General features: G+C 38.6%; 2 protein-coding genes across 2 annotated transcripts; one reads left to right on the top strand and one right to left on the bottom strand.

Moving 5' to 3' along the window:
- Positions 1-2,518: 2,518 nt before the first annotated feature.
- LOC112748875 (protein FAR1-RELATED SEQUENCE 5-like) lies at positions 2,519-13,976 on the bottom strand. The gene is made up of 4 exons (XM_025797119.1): positions 13,504-13,976; positions 3,269-3,463; positions 3,072-3,188; positions 2,519-2,849 (listed from the first exon to the last, which is right to left on the bottom strand). Exons 1-4 carry the CDS (start codon positions 13,974-13,976, stop codon positions 2,519-2,521), a joined length of 1,116 nt encoding a protein of 371 aa, XP_025652904.1.
- Positions 13,977-16,510: 2,534 nt separating this feature from the next.
- On the top strand, positions 16,511-18,369 carry LOC112748874 (uncharacterized). Its single transcript, XM_025797118.3, has 2 exons — positions 16,511-17,347; positions 18,135-18,369. Exons 1-2 carry the CDS (start codon positions 16,625-16,627, stop codon positions 18,288-18,290), a joined length of 879 nt encoding a protein of 292 aa, XP_025652903.1. The 5' UTR covers positions 16,511-16,624; the 3' UTR covers positions 18,291-18,369.
- Positions 18,370-18,575: the final 206 nt, after the last annotated feature.

Below are 18,575 nucleotides of genomic sequence, written 5' to 3'. Positions count from 1 at the left end.
ACATAACGAGTCAGTTAAAATGACACCTATCAATACTCTTAATAGCACTTCACTTGATAATGATATCATGGTTGAAAATAATATTTTCTGTTTGTACATATAGCTGTGATTGTGGTGTATTCATGATCAAGTTCATGCAGTTTTGGAGTTTAGAGAAACCCTTGCAGCTTTGGGACAAGGTGAAGTTAAATATGTTATAACAATTAAGTTGTACCTCTTTCAGATCAATTTCTTTATCGCTTTTAGAATTACCGACCAACACGAAATTGCCATGCAGGACGTTGTACAGGAGTTTTGGAAGGAAATCATACTAGACATAGTGATGGGTCCTTATAATTCACAAATTGGGAAGGTGCAGCAGACATTGGACAGCAATCCTGTGCGCCGCAACCAGCCAAGGAAAAAGACTAAGGCTGTGAGATTACCGTTCACGGCATCGAGCACGAAGAGCATGCTGCAGCGTGCGGGGCTACCCACTATAAAGCCAAACAAGGGGGGAAGACAACAGAAGAAGACAAATGCCTAGGTAAAAAATCATCAATATAGACACTTGCCTTACTATATCTATGATTTTCGTGTGATAGAGTTATAGACATTAATATGGCATTTTTCGACTTAGATTCATTTCGTGTGAGCCTCATAAATCTTGTTTCACTACAGGTTTATGATTTCATGTTGCTGATTTTGTCAAGTTGATGGTGACAATCAATCCAAAACCTCTACGTGGATGGTGTTTATGCTAGGCATTAGGATGTTTCTTTTCTTTATAAATTGGATGGTTCTGAATTTGTTTTCCAATTTATCATGTTTTAGCCAAGTGAGTGGCTCGTGTTTTGTTAGATACTCCTCAGCAGGTTTCATATGTTAAGTAATTCAGGATTCTCAAGCAATTAGTTTTCAAATTGTGGATGTCTCTAGTTCATTAATCAATGCATTGCCTATTTATACTATTTAGTCAACTCTGATCAGTGTATATAACCCTTTTGTTCATGCCTATGCTTAAGTGGCAATTCTTTCCATTCACTAGCGTGGTGTTAACTAAGTGGAGGCATTATTTATTTTTTTTATCATTGTTTTCTATTGCTGAAATGGTGAAGTTGCTGGAACTTTAAGCATTGCACGGCCTTCGGTCGTAATCAGTTTAAACGGCTGATTCGTTTACGGTGGCACCGGTGACTTTGACCAAGATTTTAAGTGCATGTGCTTTTGATAGGCACTCGGATGTTTCTTCTCATTGTGAAATGGATGGTTTCGGATATGGTTTCTTTGTTTCATGTGTTAAGCATTAACTACTGCATGCACTTCATTGAGATGTGAATGCCTTTTGTTTTTTTTCTTAATACTCTTCAACAGTTTTCAGGGCGAATTTAATGATTTTTGCGAACAAATAAGTGACAATTCGTTTCCTTAAAACCATAATAACCAATAATTGGGGAAAAGATAACAACAGTTGTGCTTTTGTTTCTTTGAATGAATACTTCATAACAGGATAAATGCAAGTGACAAAACAAAAAAGGGAAGAGTTTATTCAGTTGTGTCTAAAGAACCAAGAAATCTAGCTAAGTATGACAAAACACCCACGCCAAGAAACCTAACCATATATGCCTAAAAGAGTTCAACATGGGTATGAATCCGCCACCATCCGATGAATTCCATATAGTAGAATCCTCAAATCTTTTATTTACAGAACCATCATGATCATTATCTGTCTGAAGGTCAGCAACATCCTACAAGATGCACAACACAAAGAGAACAGCATATATAAATCAAGAACACTATTCTATAAGAAAAAATTAAAATATACGTCACTTCTAACACATACCAGATGTAATTTCCTTTTCCTTTTTTGCATTGACTTCTTAATTGACTTGTCCAACTCTGCTCCAAGTCTCTTACTCTTCGGCCGTCCTTTGGTTTTAACTCTTGAGGGTCCCTGTATGTCATGTATAATAACACTGCCTGTGCTCTGTGTGGGCATGGTATTCTGAGTCGCATCAAGAGTAGGGGAACGCATGCTGGCACGGTAATCAGTCAGCTTGAACTTTGCATCCCAAAGGGTAGCTCGCAAGATGGCTGCTTCCTCATCACAGGCAACAAACTATTGAGCAACGTTATAGAACTCTAAACACAGATGCTTGAACAAGTTGTGGCTTTCATCGGTCTGAGCCACGTCATGGCTACTCTTAATGTAAGTGTGCTTGCAGATGACATTCTTACTCCATCGAGGAAGAACATAGTAGCTCGGTACTGTGTCAACTCTGTAGTATGACCACACCACAAGGGTGTGGGAACACAATATACCAGCGGATTCAAACTTGTTGCACTCGCACCGACTCTTTTGACTCAAAGGGTCAAACTCTACTATGAAAGTATGGTAGACAGGCTTCCTCCAAAATAGCTTCTGCTCATCCATTTTAATAGAAATTGTATCTCCCTTTTGTTCAGTTGACCGAACCACGCAATTAGTTTTTTTTCTTACCTCCAGCTGAAGGGTTTTGAACATATTACAGATGTATTCCTACTGAAACTGTCTCTCAATGCAAGTGCTCCCTATACATGGGATGACTTCTTTCGAGTCCGCAGCGTCATCTTCAAGCTCCTTTTGCTCCTTGTTTCTAAGCACATTGTCGTATTCATGGACGAACTGAACCAACCCACTCTTGCAATGCAGAAATCCACCATAAAATGCGTGCATACTTTCACTACGATGTGTACTCCTCACGCCGGCCCAAAATTCACTCTTGAAGAATATTGGAACCCACTTCTGTCGATTCGCATAAAGGTCTGCCCCAAAAAAAAATAGCATAAGAGTGCCGCTTATACACAACATGATGACAACTTCCAAAGCACTAATAAAACAAATAAAAAAATATCCAGACACACTATGAGAAAAAACATCTGTTTGTGTATTGAAAATAACATCCACTGACTAGTAAGGTAGAAAACTCAGTGACATTTCTCAGAAAAAACACAAGAACAGAATCAAGCCGGAAGAAATAACATGAAGTGGATAAGTAGGCAACATGAAATCAACATATTGGATTTAATTTAACGATCACAGACTTGCTAACCATCTATTATGGCGTAAGTCAAATTCTTTGATGAAACCAACCCAATAAACTTCAAACGATTCACTCGAAGAAGAATTCCACACAATGTGATTCATCATTGCACTCAATTCTCCGTACCTATCGTAGCCACCGAGTTTGAATTGTGATTTCTTAATTATGTGCCAGATGCACCATTTGTGGATAGTATTAGGTAGGACCTTCCTAATAGCACCAGCCATCGCCTTGCACTGGTCAGTGATGATCCCCTTGGCACAGTCTCAACGCATCTCACCCACTGTGTGAACACCCACTCGAAACTAGGGATCTCCTCACTCCAAAGTAAAGCACAGCCAAGAAGAGTAGATTTCCCATGGTGGTTTACACCGACAAAGGATGCAAGTGGTGGACCATGCCTGATAATTGATAAACCCATATTTTATGATATATTTTATGCTTAGTTTGAGTGATTTATTCAATCCTTCACCCACTTATTCATATTAATTGCATGGTTTTACTTTCCCTTCCTTATTGTGTGATGTATGTGAAAAACATGTTTCCTATGCTTTAAAATTAAATATTTTAATTACCCTTTATTTCCATTCAATTCCGTGATTAGTGTGTTGAGTAGTTTCAGATCTTCTAAGGCAGGAATGACTTAAAGGATGGAAAGGAAACATACAAAAATGGAAGGAAAGCACAAAATGGAGTTCGTGAAGAAAGTGGCATCCATGTGATCGCATGGACGACGCGGCCGCATGCCAAGCGCGAAGAAGCAGCGACGCGGCCGCATGACTGACACGACCGCGTGATAAGGAAAACTCCAATTGACGCAACCACGTGACCCACGTGGACGCGTGACAGAGGCCATGCACCAGAAATTACAGAAATCGCTCCCAGCGATTTCTAAAGTCCTTTTTGGCCCAAATCCAAGTCCAGAAGGCATAGACTAGAGGTTATGAAGTGGGAGAATGCATCCATTCAAAGAGAGTCTCCACTTTAGTTTAGTTTTCATGATTTAGATTTAGTTTAGAGAGAGGTTCTCTCATCTCTCTTCTCTCTTTAGGATTAGGATTTAGAATTAGATTTTATTCGCTTTCAGGATTATCTCTTTATCAGGTTCAATATTCCCTTTTATTTATTTTTGCAATTTGATTTATGAATTCTTCCATGTTACAGACTACTCTTTTGAATTAATGTTATTTGAGGTATTTCAGTTTAATATTGCTTTCTTTTATTTATGTTGCTATTATTCCCAGTCTGAAGGAATTTTTATTCAAGTAGATTTACTTTTCTCCTTTTGGTCTTGGTTAAGAAATCAGTAACTCATGAGTTATCAAACTCAAACATGATTGATAATTGTTATCTTTGTTAATTGAATTGAACTTCAATAATCCCAATATTTTCTTAGAAAATAAATAGGATCCGAAGATCAAACCAATTAATCCCTTGACCTTCCTTTATCTTAGTAAAGGTTAACAAAGTAGAATTAAGATTCGATTTTCATCATCATTGATAAGGATAGCTAGGATAGGACCTCCAATTTCTCATACCTTGTCAAAAGTTTATTTACAGTCATTTATTTATTTTACTTGCCATTTAAATTGCTTGTTCTTCATTTGCTTTATTTGCTAATTAGACTATTCACTCCTCATTCTCAAAACCCCAATTTACAATCTCCATAACCAATAATAAGAACATACTTCCCTGCAGTTCCTTGAGAAGACGACCCGAGGTTTGAATACTTCGGTTATCAATTTATTTAGGGGTTTGTTACTCGTGACAACCAAAACGTTTGTACGAAGGGATTTCTGTTGGTTTAGAAACTATATCTACAACGCGACTGTTTTTATGAAATTCTTTACTAGCAAAAATCCCGACGTCAAAATGGCGCCGTTGCCGGGGAACTGCAATCGTGTGCCTTATTATTGGTTATTGTAAATATTTTCTTTTACTTGTTTATTTGTCTTTATTTTCCCCTTTTATTTTTATTAGCTACTATGAATTCTCACCCTTTTCGCTTTGAGTTTAGTTCTAATATTATTGAAAGGAACGAAAGTTATAATAGGAACATGCATCAAGGTCAGAGCAATCAAAGATGGATGGAGCTAAGAGGATCTGATCAACCCTTTAGGCAACAACACCCTCCAAGATATCATAGACAAAGACCATTCTACAATGCATACCAAGCAAATAGACGTGGTGGACAGCCTTGTAATCACCAACAAGCCCCACCCTGTGCTTATAGACCACCCTCTCAACATAACTTCGAACCACCACACTCACAAGCTCCTTTTCACCATTCACCACCGTATGATCCTCATTTACCCCGATTCCAATCCAATTACTCCCAAACATCACCACTTCCCCATGTACCATATCCAAATCTATCACCCCGAGAATCAGAAGTTCGCCTCAAGAAAACAGTAGATCAACTTCAAACAACCCTTCATCAACTGGAGCAAGCAGTAAGGCAATTATCTTCTAGACGTTCGAACATTCAAGAACCTCCCACAACCCCATGTGGACAATCCAAAGAAGAGCGTAGCATGAAAGAGATACTAGAAACTCCAGTGGACAAGACAAAGCATGGCTTCGTACTGGAACAAGTAGAGGAAGTTGTTATTGTAAAAGAAAAAGAGTTGGTTGAAGACTTAGGAGACGCTGAACCTCCATGGGAATCCAAAGTTGTGGAGCATTCTGTCAAGGACGTTACAATTGATGCTAAGGAGGATTGTGCGCAATCCCCAGAGCAAGTCTTTCATGAAAAACTAGACAGAATAACCCAAGAAGCAAGTCTCCTTGATGATGATAATCTCAAATCAAGTTCTTCTAGTAATGAGCTTGCATCTGCGAGTGAATTCTCTGAGATCGAAGAATCTTTCCCAAGTGAATACGAAGATGATACGGAGGTAGATTTCTCTCAACCTCCAGTCTATGACTTAAGTGATGAGGAAGACATAGATGGCTTTGATCAGGACATGGATACATTTGAAGAATCTTGCAAAGAAGTGGAGAATTTCACAGAAGAGCAGAAGGGAGTAGAACTCACAGAACCACTGGAACCACCTATCCCAGGGCCATTACCACCCAATACAAGCTTCAAGTGGGTACAATCCTTAACCTTTAACTGTATTTTTCCGCTTGAATATGGTTTGCTTGAAACAGATGGCCAGCTTAGAGCTCTTTGCGGCTTTAAGAGCAAGCGGGACATGGCTTGTACTCAGAGCTGGTGCACAAGGTTCAATAAGGTTCCACGCTTCAACTCGAAGTATAAGGATTGGTTTCATGTTCAATCGGATGGATCTCGGAAAACGTTTGGTTATCCTGGTGAGAATCTAATTTCTAAACCGCCCAGATGGAAAGTATAGATCAAGACGGCAGATTTAAAAGCAAAGTTTGGGATCCTGGAATCTATTTTGACATTCGTTACCCCAGGAGCCTGACAATCAGTCTGAAGCTACTCAGAAGCTTCACATGCCTAGTTTGGGACCCCGGAGGCTATTGGCATTCTAAGCATTGGTGGAGATTTCTGGATGAATTTAAGCATAAGCCGCCATAACAGGAAGCTCATCCAATGTCCAACTTAAGGACTTTAACTAAAAGTGCTAGGTGGGAGACAACCCACCATGGTATGAACGTCCCTTTTTCAAATTTTTATTTAGTTTTATTTGTTTTCAAGTTTTATATTATTATATTGAACCTGGAGTTTTGCATCGCATTCATATTAATCATTGCATTCTGCATACTACATAAAAAAAAAGGTGTGTGACGCGACCGCATCATTCATGCGATCGCATCAAGTTACGACAAACACTTCCCACGCGACCGCGTCATTCACGCAGCCATGTCATCTGGAGATCGGCGTAAAGATCCAACGTCCAGAAAGTTAGGCTGGAATCGTGCGGCCATTGTGAGTTTTGCACAAATGGTCCACGCGATTGCGTCACTCACGCGATCGCGTCATTTGCACAACACCAATGCTATGCGATCGCGTGAGCGACGCGATCGCGTCGCATGGATTGCATCACACCCCCAAAAGGAGATAGAGAGTTGCGCTAAAACGACGCTGAAATTGTGCGTTTGGCACAAATTCCAGTGACGCGATCGCATGCCTCATGTGATCGCATCATTCACTCTTTTTCCATTCCATAAGATTGCACCACCCACGCGATCGCGTCAACCACCATTTCAGCCCAACCACGCGACCGCGTGCCCACGCAATCGCGTGGATTCAAACTTATAACCCCCCAGTCACGCGAACCCTACCAGTCGCGCCCCCCCAAACCCTTCTTCTTCCTCTCTTCTTCTCCAACCAAGCACCACCACCCAGCCACCATCACCGACCGCCGCCACCCCGCCGACCACCCAGACCCCGCCGCCACCCTACCCCTTCTTCCTCCTTCCCCTTCTTTCTTCTTCTTCCTTCTTCCTCCTCCACCCCACCGACACTGCCCCCTCCATGATCACCACCCCGCCGTCACCGCCGCACCGCCCAGCGCCAGCCACGTCCCCCTTCCTTCCCCTATCCCCCTCCCCTACCCCCATTACCCCTACCTTTCCCTCCCTGCCTCCGAACAGCAACCACCGCCACCGCGCCACCCTTCACCGCCGCGCCAGACACCACCGCCACCATCCCCAGCCACCTCTCTACCTCACTCTCTTTAATTCGCCTATTAGGTTCCGACGAACACCACCCTTCTATCCATTCGTAGTTAATTCATATTTTTCTGTTTATGTTCATATTTAGGCTAGTTAGATATGCATGTTGTAGTGGATTCTAGGTTGTTAAGGTAGCCTAGGATGTGGTTAGTGGATTTAGGCCTGTTTAATTGCACTATTCGTGTTTCTTGCTTTATCAATTTGCAATTCTGCTGTTGCTGTATGTTAGTCATGTTCATATGCTGTTCTTCAAGTTCATGCTGCTATTGCAACTGTTCTTTCTTGTTTATACTCTTTAATTGCAATCTATTTTAATTCATATGAACTATTCTGATTGCTATTTATTTTCCGGGAACATCCAATTTTAGCCGGAATGCTGCTAAATTTCTGTAAACTATTTTGACTTTCATTCATGTTTTGGTTTTGGTTATTTAAACTCTGCTTTACTCTGCTTTTACCAAAACCATTCATGAATGCCAGGGTAAGCTTTCTTATCCTTTTTTATTTCCTGGTTCATAAATTGCATTTTTGATGCTTAGATTCAAATTTTTGCTATTTCTATATCTATCTGAATCATCATCAACCTGTTTTTCTTGTTTGGCTATGAGTTACCTGTAGCCTCTAATTGTGAATGCTTGTTACTTAGAAACTTATCATTATGCCACTTACCTTAACCCACTTTTTAATAACCCACTAATTTTAACTTCCTGAACTCTTTTTCAATTCTAACCAACCTAACCTTTCACAATATTTCTTCTGGTTTTTCACTTTCTTCTAACCTACTAACCATGGCATACTGATACTTTTTTCTATTTAACATGCCTTCTATTACATTTTGGATTGTGAATTCTTCTTTTCGGACTTTTAACTCCTATACAATCCTTAATGCACATTTACTTAACTCATATTCCTTATCCTATTGCTCCTTTGCCACTTTGTGTTTCTTTTGACTATTTGCCTATTTGTTTTTTTGTTTTTATTATATCCTGGTTTTCTGTTTTTCAGGATGTCTGCCACCCAGAGAAAGGGAAAAGCAAAGGCAACTACTGGCAAACGTAAAAGAGGAGAATCCACCATGTCCATCATGGATATCATGCACGATGACTCCTGGCGGGAGAAAAACTTTACCCCGCATGAGAAGGCTGACCAGCTACTCCCTGCTAATGATCCAATAAAGTTTGCAAACCGATACTGTGAGCTGAAGTATCCGGTGTTTGCAACCTCTAGGAACATATACCTGGAGAGGACTTTGAAGATCCCAGAAGAACTCCAGCAATACTCCTCTGATCAGATCAAACAAAGAGGCTGGTTTTTCCTGGAGAAAAACCTGACTGAGGTCAATGCATCTTAGGTAAGGGAATTCTACTGCAATTACTTCAAAACTTCCCTAGATGCAATGAACCTTAGAGGGAAGCAGATTCTGGTCACTGAAGAGGCCATTGAAGATGTTTTGAAACTTCTGCCTAAAACTGATCAGCTGGATGGCTATCAAAAAGCTGAGGAGGACATGCGCTTCATGAGATTTGATTGGGATGCAGTCAAGGCCAGGATAGCCCTTGACCCGACCGTTCCTTGGATTATGAGTCAGAACACTACCATGCCAAAGGAAATCAAGCGGATTTACTTGAATGATGAGGCTCGGCTTTGGCATCAGATACTTAGCAACTTCATTATGCCGAGTACTCACGAGACTGAGTTACCAGCCGCTATGATCACCCTCCTATGGTGTGTGATGGAAGGTAAGGACCTGTATCTGCCACGCTTTATCCGGTACTATATGGCCAGGGTCCACGTCCGAGGCACTCTTCCCTTTCCTTATCTGATTACCCAGCTAGGCCGTCGAGCTGACGTGCCTTGGAGGATGCTGATGAAAAGTCACCTGCTGCAGAATGCAAGAAGATTATCCCTCACAGCAGGAACTTTCTGGCTTTGGGCTACAGACCTCCTTTCCTCACTGCTACTGCTGAGACAGCCACACCGTCTGCTGGCCCCTCTTCCTCTACAGCTACCCCAGCTACCCCTGCCACCACCACTGCACCTCTACCTGCCCCAGAGCCCGTCTATCATCTAGTGCACCGCCTGTTTCGACGGCTTGACCAGATGGAGCATCGCAACAAGCGACGCTATGAGCACCTGAAGCTGATGATACGATCTGGCGACATCCCCTCCGAGCCTGACACACCATCCGAAGCATCTGAGGAGGAGGCGGATGATCACGAGGCAGCGACCCATCCACAGAGCGAGGCCGAGCAGGCAGGCACATAGCAGGCCGCATCACTTCAAGAGGCTCCGCCTCAGATTCAGGCTGTAGATCCCGAGATCCTTATCCAGTCAGTACCTCCTCTGCAGTAGGCAGATCCTCAGACCACCACCTCAGAGACTCCGGCCACACATCCTTCCAGTGATGACACCCCTTCACACCCTGCTTGAGTGAGCATAAGGGACGATGCTTCATTTTAAGTGTGGGGAGGCCGTCATCTCTGGCGTATTTTTTGGTGAACTACTACAGAATCTTTTACTTTATTTTGCTACTTTTCTGTATTTTTTTCTTTATTTTTATTTTTATTTTCTCAGTACTTATACATTACTCTTTTCATGTATTTTGATTATATTTTTGCATGTTGCACCTTAGTTCATATTTTAGTTATCTAGTTTAGTTGCAATTCTAACTTATTAGTTATAGAAATTGTGGATTAATTAGTATAGTTTACCCTTTTTAACATATGATATTTTAGCTTAGATTGAAAATATAAAAAGGAAGTAAACTAGAGACTTGAACATAATAGAAACAATCCACACACCTTGTATATATAGCATTACATGTTAGTTAGTTAACAACATTTCATCAAGGAGAAACACTAGAACTTTAAAGCCACCTTAAGTTTTACATTGAGAATAATGGGAATTTTTAACTAAACTTGCATGACATATATAACTGATATATGAATTTTGAGTTAGAGAACACACAGCCTGTGAGTTTTGAGCTTAATTGTATGGTTACATTCAAACCATAATTTTTATTCCTGTGTGTTCTGCCCTTCTTATTTATTCTGGTATTCTTTACTTTGTTTTAATCTATATGTCCAATTATTGAATAGAAATACATACCAAGAGAGTGATTGAGGCCATTATTTGATTTTAGCTCACTTATCCCAAAATAGCCTACCTTTTACATCACCCTTGTCAGCCCCCTTGAGCCTTTAAATCCCCTTTTATTCTATAAACCACATTACTAGCCTTAAGCAGAAAAACAAAATAAAAATTCCAAGTTGAATCCTTGGTTAGCTTAAGATAGGAAGTATGTACAGTTTAAATGTGGGAAAACCTATTGGGAACATGGATGATAAAAACAAAAGGGTAGAAAAGTTGAAAAGAATAAAATAATTCAAAATAAAAGTTTTGGGAAGCATGCTCATGTGAAATCAAAATAATTGAATTACCATGTGCATTAAAAAAATGTTATTTTTCAAGTAGTTGAATAAAGGGGACACAAAAGAATTCCCCAAATGTGAAATAAAGCAATGCACATGGGATAAAAATAAACATTGAAACATGAGCATGTAACATCAAAAGTGGGAAAATATGGGAAAATAGGTAAAGAAGCTTTGCTTTACAAAGTATGTATGTTAGGTGAGATCTTAGACTAATTAAGGATTCACTTATTAGCTCACTTAGCCTTATACATATACCCTTACCTTTACCTTGGCCCCATTATAACCTTAACTAAAGACCTCATGATTTTTGGTATGTCTATATTCTATAATTGTTGATTGGTTAGATGAAGAACAAAGTTATAGAAAGTAAGAATAAAAAGAAGAATAGAGTGATTAGCCCAATAAACACTAAGTGACTAGAGAGTAAACACAAAATCCAGTGAGGGTTCAATAGCTCATTAACATATATCTATGCTTAAATTATTAATTGTCTTGCAAGTTTGTAAAATATTTTTCTTTCCCATCTCAATTGTAAAAGTGCTTTATTATTATCTAAGGTTTGGCTATGCATATATGACTCCTTGAGAATGTGAATTAATTTAACTACATGCAAACTTTATATACAAGTGAATAAAAATTAGAATTGCATGATGCATCTAGGTAGTTGCATTTAGATTAGATTGCATTGCATGGTATTCCACCACTTTAACCTAACATTACTCTTAGATTTAGCATGAGGACATGCTATTGTTTAAGTGTGGGGAGGTTGATAAACCCATATTTTATGATATATTTTATGCTTAGTTTGAGTGATTTATTCAATCCTTCACCCACTTATTCATATTAATTGCATGGTTTTACTTTTCCTTCCTTATTATGTGATGTATGTGAAAAACATGTTTCCAATGCTTTAAAATTAATTATTTTAATTACCCTTTATTTCCATTCGATGCCGTGATTAGTGTGTTGAGTAGTTTCAGATCTTCTAAGGCAGAAATGACTTAAAGGATGGAAAGGAAACATACAAAAATGAAAGGAAAGCACAAAATGGAGTTCGTGAAGAAACTGGCATCCACGCGATCGAATGGACGACGCGGCCGCATGCCAAGCGCGAAGAAGCAGCGACGCGGCCGCATGATTGATGCGACCGCGCGCCTTAAGCAGAACACATATGGCGCGGCCGCATGACTGACGCGACCGCGTGATAAGAAAAACTCCAATTGACGCAACCGCGTGACCCACGCGGACGCGTGACAGAGGCCACGCACCAGAAATTACAGAAAACGCTCCCAGCGATATCTGAAGCCCTTTTGGCCCAAATCCAAGTCCAGAAGGCATAGACCAGAGGTTATGAAGTGGGAGAATGCATCCATTCAAAGAGAGTCTCCACTTTAGTTTAGTTTTCATGATTTAGATTTAGTTTAGAGAGAGGTTCTCTCCTCTCTCTTCTCTCTTTAGGATTAGGATTTAGAATTAGGATTTTATTCGCTTTCAGGATTATCTCTTTATCAGGTTCAATATTCCCTTTTATTTACTTTTGCAATTTGATTTATGAATTCTTCCATGTTACATACTACTCTTTTGAATTAATGTTATTTGAGGTATTTCAGTTTAATATTGCTTTCTTTTATTTATGTTGCTATTATTCCCAGTCTGAAGGAATTTTTATTCAAGTAGATTTACTTTTCTCCTTTTGGTCTTGGTTAAGAAATCAGTAACTCAGGAGTTATCAAACTCAAACATGATTGATAATTGTTATCTTTGTTAATTGAATTGAACTTCAATAATCCCAATCTTTTCTTAGAAAATAAATAGGATCTGAAGATCAAACCAATTAATCCATTGACCTTCCTTTATCTTAGTAAAGGTTAACAAAGTGGAATTAAGTTCGATTTTCATCATCATTGATAAGGATAGCTAGGATAGGACCTCCAATTTCTCATACTTTGCCAAAAGTTTATTTATAGTCATTTATTTATTTTACTTGCCATTTAAATTGCTTGTTCTTCATTTGCTTTATTTGCTAATTAGACTATTCGCTCCTCATTCTCAAAACCCCAATTTACAATCTCCATAACCAATAATAAGAACATACTTCCCTGCAGTTCCTTGAAAAGACGACCCAAGGTTTGAATACTTCGGTTATCAATTTATTTAGGGGTTTGTTACTTGTGACAACGAAAACATCTGTACGAAGGGATTTCTGTTGGTTTAGAAACTATATCTACAACGCGACTATTTTTATGAAATTCTTTACTAGCAAAAATCCCGACGTCAATAATATAGTAAAAGCAAATGTGAGGCAACATGACAAATTTAACAGATAACTGCTCTTGCAATTCACCAATAAGTATACAGACCTGTTTCTTCTGTAAGTGGTGTCGAACGACACCACATCTCCATAATATTCATACGAAGCCCTGCACCTTGCATCTACCCAGAGTGCGCTCCTAAATTTATTAGCATCGTCAACATCTATGGCATAAAAGAAATTAGGATTGATCTCCTTCATTCGAACGAAATAATTCATCATCCTCTTGAAGTCTACATTGTCATCGGAGCATCGGAGATTGCTTGTGATGTAATTTCTGACATCATTTTCTGAAAAATTCAGGTTTGAAGACCCACCAACCTCGTTTGCCAGTGCTAGATACGTCTTTTTGGGTTTTATACCACCCTCGTCGTTATCCGTGATGACGCACTTAGCATGCATGGTCAACTCCCTATACTCATGATAGTGGACAGCTTTCTTAGCCGAACAGGGGTGAGAATGCCTCAATTCTAACCTAGACACAACCCAACATTCCTTCTCCCTGTCCAGCATGACATACATCCTTGCTCTGCATCTTGTGGCTGTTATTCTGTTCGACCGAATTGCTGCCTTAACCCGAGATTCCCGATAACCGTCTCAAGTGCAGTGAAGAGATTGATTAATGGGTATCTTTGCGTCCTTCCGCGTCTTGTCGAAATTCGTGTTCCTGACTTTAGTTACGAACCCCAATTTCTTTGCATAATTTGCATAAAACTCATGTGCCAAATGCAACGAATCAAAACTCATTCCTATGACTGGGATTTTCTCTTCACTGATCCCACTATGATCCGGCAACTGTAAAGCCAATTCACAGAACCAAATACGAATTAAAGATAGTATTAACGTGGTAACTATAACTGCTAACAAACAATAAGAAATAATCCAAACCTCATGTCTTAATTCTAACTCATCCTTTCTCATCACCATGACGTTGGTAATTTCGTCGACCTTCAATTAAAGACCATCGGAAAAAAAACTTTAATCAACTTATGACCATTAGTATATAATGAAGCAATCCAATAAAACATATCAACAAATAAAAGGAAACACATATAAGAGTCAAGCATACTTTATTAATATCTCAACTAACCACATCATTGCTCCAGATTTTCCCAAAAAAATCAATGTAAAAAATATCTAATTACCATGAATAAGAAACATTCACAACACACATTTTCATAAAATTTCTCTTAGGCATCAATGAATCATTAACAACATTTAATTGATTGCATGAATTGTGACATAGAAATACAACAGTATAGAGATGAAAATAGATATTTTCTATTCACACATTTAGGAAGAATATAAAAGACACAAAATTTTGTCTTTGAGCAAAAAGATTTTACATGTCTTCTCCACAACCCAATGTATTTCTATATCCACTATCTATGTCTCTCTCTATCGGAATTTTTTTCAATGACATTAGCTAAGAATAGCCTTCAGGGATCTTATTTGATTGATGCCACACATTATAACTTACAAGTATACAAAGGAATGCTATATTCAATTACAAGCATACCTTATTAATATGTCCACTAACCACATCAGTGTACCACATTTTTCGAAATAAATAAACTTAAAAACTATCTAAATACCATGAACAAGAAACATTCACCGGTCACGTTCTCATCAAACGTCATGCAATTGAAGACTAACCTATACAACATACAACATACCTTAGACCCCTCTTGATTAACAACTTCATTGACACTTAATTCTTCATTGCCTTCGTTAGTATTGACCAATGTGCTATTCGATTTGCCTTCCGGGATTGAAAGGTCCATGGAGAATTTTTTTTCCGGAAGCTTTGTGCCGCGACGGCCGCTTCTTTGTAGAGGAAACGAGGTACGCACCGTGGAGAAGCGACGACAGAGCGACGGGTTAAGTGATTTGATGTAGACGGTGGGAACAATTGATGATGAAAAGCGTGAAAGGTTGCAAGGCACCCGGGAACGTGTTGCACCAACGGCGGCTTCTTAATGCAGGAAAAGCGGCCCGCACGGTGGAGAAGTGACGACGGAGACACCGATTGAGTTATTTGGTTAAGACGGTGGAGAAAATTAATGAGAAGAAGAGTGAACTATTTCACCGCAGCCGGGAAAGTGTTGCCCCCCGAACAATCTCAGCACCGCTAATGGCGTCACGTACCGAATGTTACCGATAGCGGAGCGCCGGGGGGTGCCTTGGATGAAGGAGGTTGGCGTCTTTGCTTTTTGGGGGAGAGAACAGATGGACGGCGGTGCTGGAGAGGGAAGAAGGGTGAAGAGACAAAAGTCATGTAATCAGTTTCCGTGATTGACGTCGTAGTACTACTGAGCGTATCTCCCTTTCAAATTTGAATGTGGTGAAACAATTATTAACAAATATTTTAAATTATAAATGAATAAAAATAATTACTATATTTATAATTAATTAAGTTGTTCCATTCTTGGCTTATTTGGAGTTGGTTCCATATACTTTTCCTTTTCAAAAATTGCAATTTTTAAGCCATTATCATCATCTCCTATAGTAGATAGGAGTACACAAAAGTAAACAGACAACAACAACGAACTTCTTCTAAATTTTCAAAAATTGCAATTTTTAAGCCATTATCATCGTCTCCAATAGTAGATAGGAGTACATAAAAATACACAAACAACAAACATGACTTCTTCAATATCGCCGACATCAATGTCAACCATTATCATCGTCTCAACAAAATACACAAATATACAAGAATAAACCATACTTAACAAGGATTTTTTCATTATAAATAAAAAAAACCATTTTTTTGATAAAAATATGACTTATTTCGTACTCTTCTGTATTGTTATGTACTCTAGTTAGTTATTTTTTTTTAATTTAAAGTGAAATTCGCCAGGCAAACTTTATAAAAATTATAGAGTTTGTAGGAGTACGGCAAAGTTGCTCTAGATAAAAAAAATTATATTTGAAAAAATAAAATTAAAAAAAATGAGATTTTAAAAAATAATTATTTTTTTATTTATTTAAAAAAAATCCTAAGTAATTATTCTAAAAAAATTTGAAAATATAGTAGTTTACGTCATTCAAAACTTATTGTTTCCCTTTTCAATGGCAACAGACAGAAACAAAAGTTACACACCCCACCCCTCTCTTCTCCCATTCCCAAATAGACACACACTCCCACTCTTTCACCATTCCATTCCACCATGCCGCACCGCTCCACTTCCCAACAACAACTCAACTTGCTTGCACCACCACTACCACTACCATCGCCACCACCGCAACCCCATCCCACTTCTCACCACCCAACGCCGAACCCAGATCTCACTCTTCCTTATTATAAGCCTTCTTTCATTCTCAAGCACTTGTCGAACATAGCCATAGCCCACAAACCACCTTCCCCTCACAAGCACTCTCTTCCACCGACACCGCCGCCGCCACCGCCACCGCCACCATCGCCACCTCACTTGAAGTCCAAGGCCATGCCATCCTCTTCCATATGTGATTTCTCCAAGGACAGCATTGCTGTCATGAGGCCACCAAGGAATGAGAAAGAGAGGAACATGCCTTCAAAGAGAGCACCCTCCAAAGAGAAGCTCAAGAAACGCCAGGGAGATCAGGAAAGGAGGAAGCTTGATGACAGTAATGGAGGGGTTCAGTTTGAGGATGTTAAGGTAGTTGAGAGGCACTCTGTTTCACTGGCTCCTCCTCCTCCTCCTAACAATGGTTGTGGTGGTGGGAGGAGGAGATCCTTCTGTGGTGGATCATCGAAGGTGGATTTGGGTGATGTGTTTGCAGTGAATGGGGTAAAAGTTGTTTCAGCGGATATGCCGCCTTTTATGCAGATCCATGCTGTGGATTCTGCCAGAAAAGCTTTTGATAGCATGGAAAAGTTCACATCTAAGACCCTTGCCTGCACCCTCAAGAAGGTTAGATTACACTACCACTTCTTCTTGCATTATTATTATTATTATGGTACCTTAAAACTTGGATTTTCATTTCTTTTATTATTACTATTATTATCTTGGGTTGAGTCTATTTGTTCGTATTTTTAGCATGAAAAAATACTTTATTGATTGAAAGAATATTTTTTCTTTACTATAATTATGCTTCACAAATATCTCAAGAAGTTTTTTTCTTAAAAAAAGAAATATAACAAAATTTTAAATTTTGAGCAATAATATTGGATCAGCACAATTTTTTTTTCTGGCCTGCAATTAGCGAGTAATATCTAAAAGGAAAAGTATTAGCTAAAAAAGTAATGCTGAAACGCAGAGATAAAAGTGTTTGATTATTAACTAAAATGCTTAGTAATATAAATTAAAATTATTATCCTTTGATTTTTTTAAAAATTTTTTATTATTCAATTAAAAGTTAAGATTAAATAATATTTTGTAACTTTAAGCAAATATCTAATTTTAATTAATGTCTTTATAATATTATTATTTAGTAAATTTCAAAAAAGAAGTCGAGAAATAACTCAAAAAAGGTGTAAAGCTCACTTGCTTGTCCCTCTTGCTTCTAATTGAAAAACTGAGTTATGGCACCTGTTCTTGCGGTTGTTAAGTTCAAGACTTGGGACTTCGCCTTTCAATTTCCATCCGCTCCCCTGTGTGTGCAACTATGCAAGTTTAAACGTCAAGTGTCTGTTTCTTGTGATTGATTGGTAGATGGATTTGTTTGGTGGTTTTATTTTCGTCTTTTTTCCTTTTCCAGGAATTTGATGGGGTTTATGGACCGGCATGGCACTGCATTGTGGGGACTAATTTTGGGTCTTTTGTGACGCATTCAGTTGGAGGATTTCTTTATTTCTCTATGGATCAGAAGTTTTACATCCTCTTGTTTAAGACTACTGTACAAAAAACTGGTTGAAGGCAGTGAGTGTGACTTTTGTAACAATAACAACAAATTTTATAGAATATTAATTAATTAATCTTAGAAATTACTAGTACTTAACTACTTACTTGTAGCTGCACAATCCGTTGTACATTATTACACCGCGAAAAAAAAAGGAGAAAAACAACTTAAATTTGTCTTATTTTATATTTATTAATTATTATAATAATTAATAAATAATAAATATTAAATAAAGTAAGTATGAGTTTTTTTTTTTTTTTTTTTTTGTCTATCATTACTACTAAACATTGGATCATCAAC

The sequence above is a fragment of the Arachis hypogaea genome, chromosome 15, assembly GCF_003086295.3.
Source record: "Arachis hypogaea cultivar Tifrunner chromosome 15, arahy.Tifrunner.gnm2.J5K5, whole genome shotgun sequence".
In the NCBI taxonomy this organism is placed as follows: Eukaryota; Viridiplantae; Streptophyta; class Magnoliopsida; order Fabales; family Fabaceae; genus Arachis; species Arachis hypogaea.
Note: the sequence above shows the minus strand (reverse complement) of the source record. Positions and strands in the feature narration are given on the sequence as shown.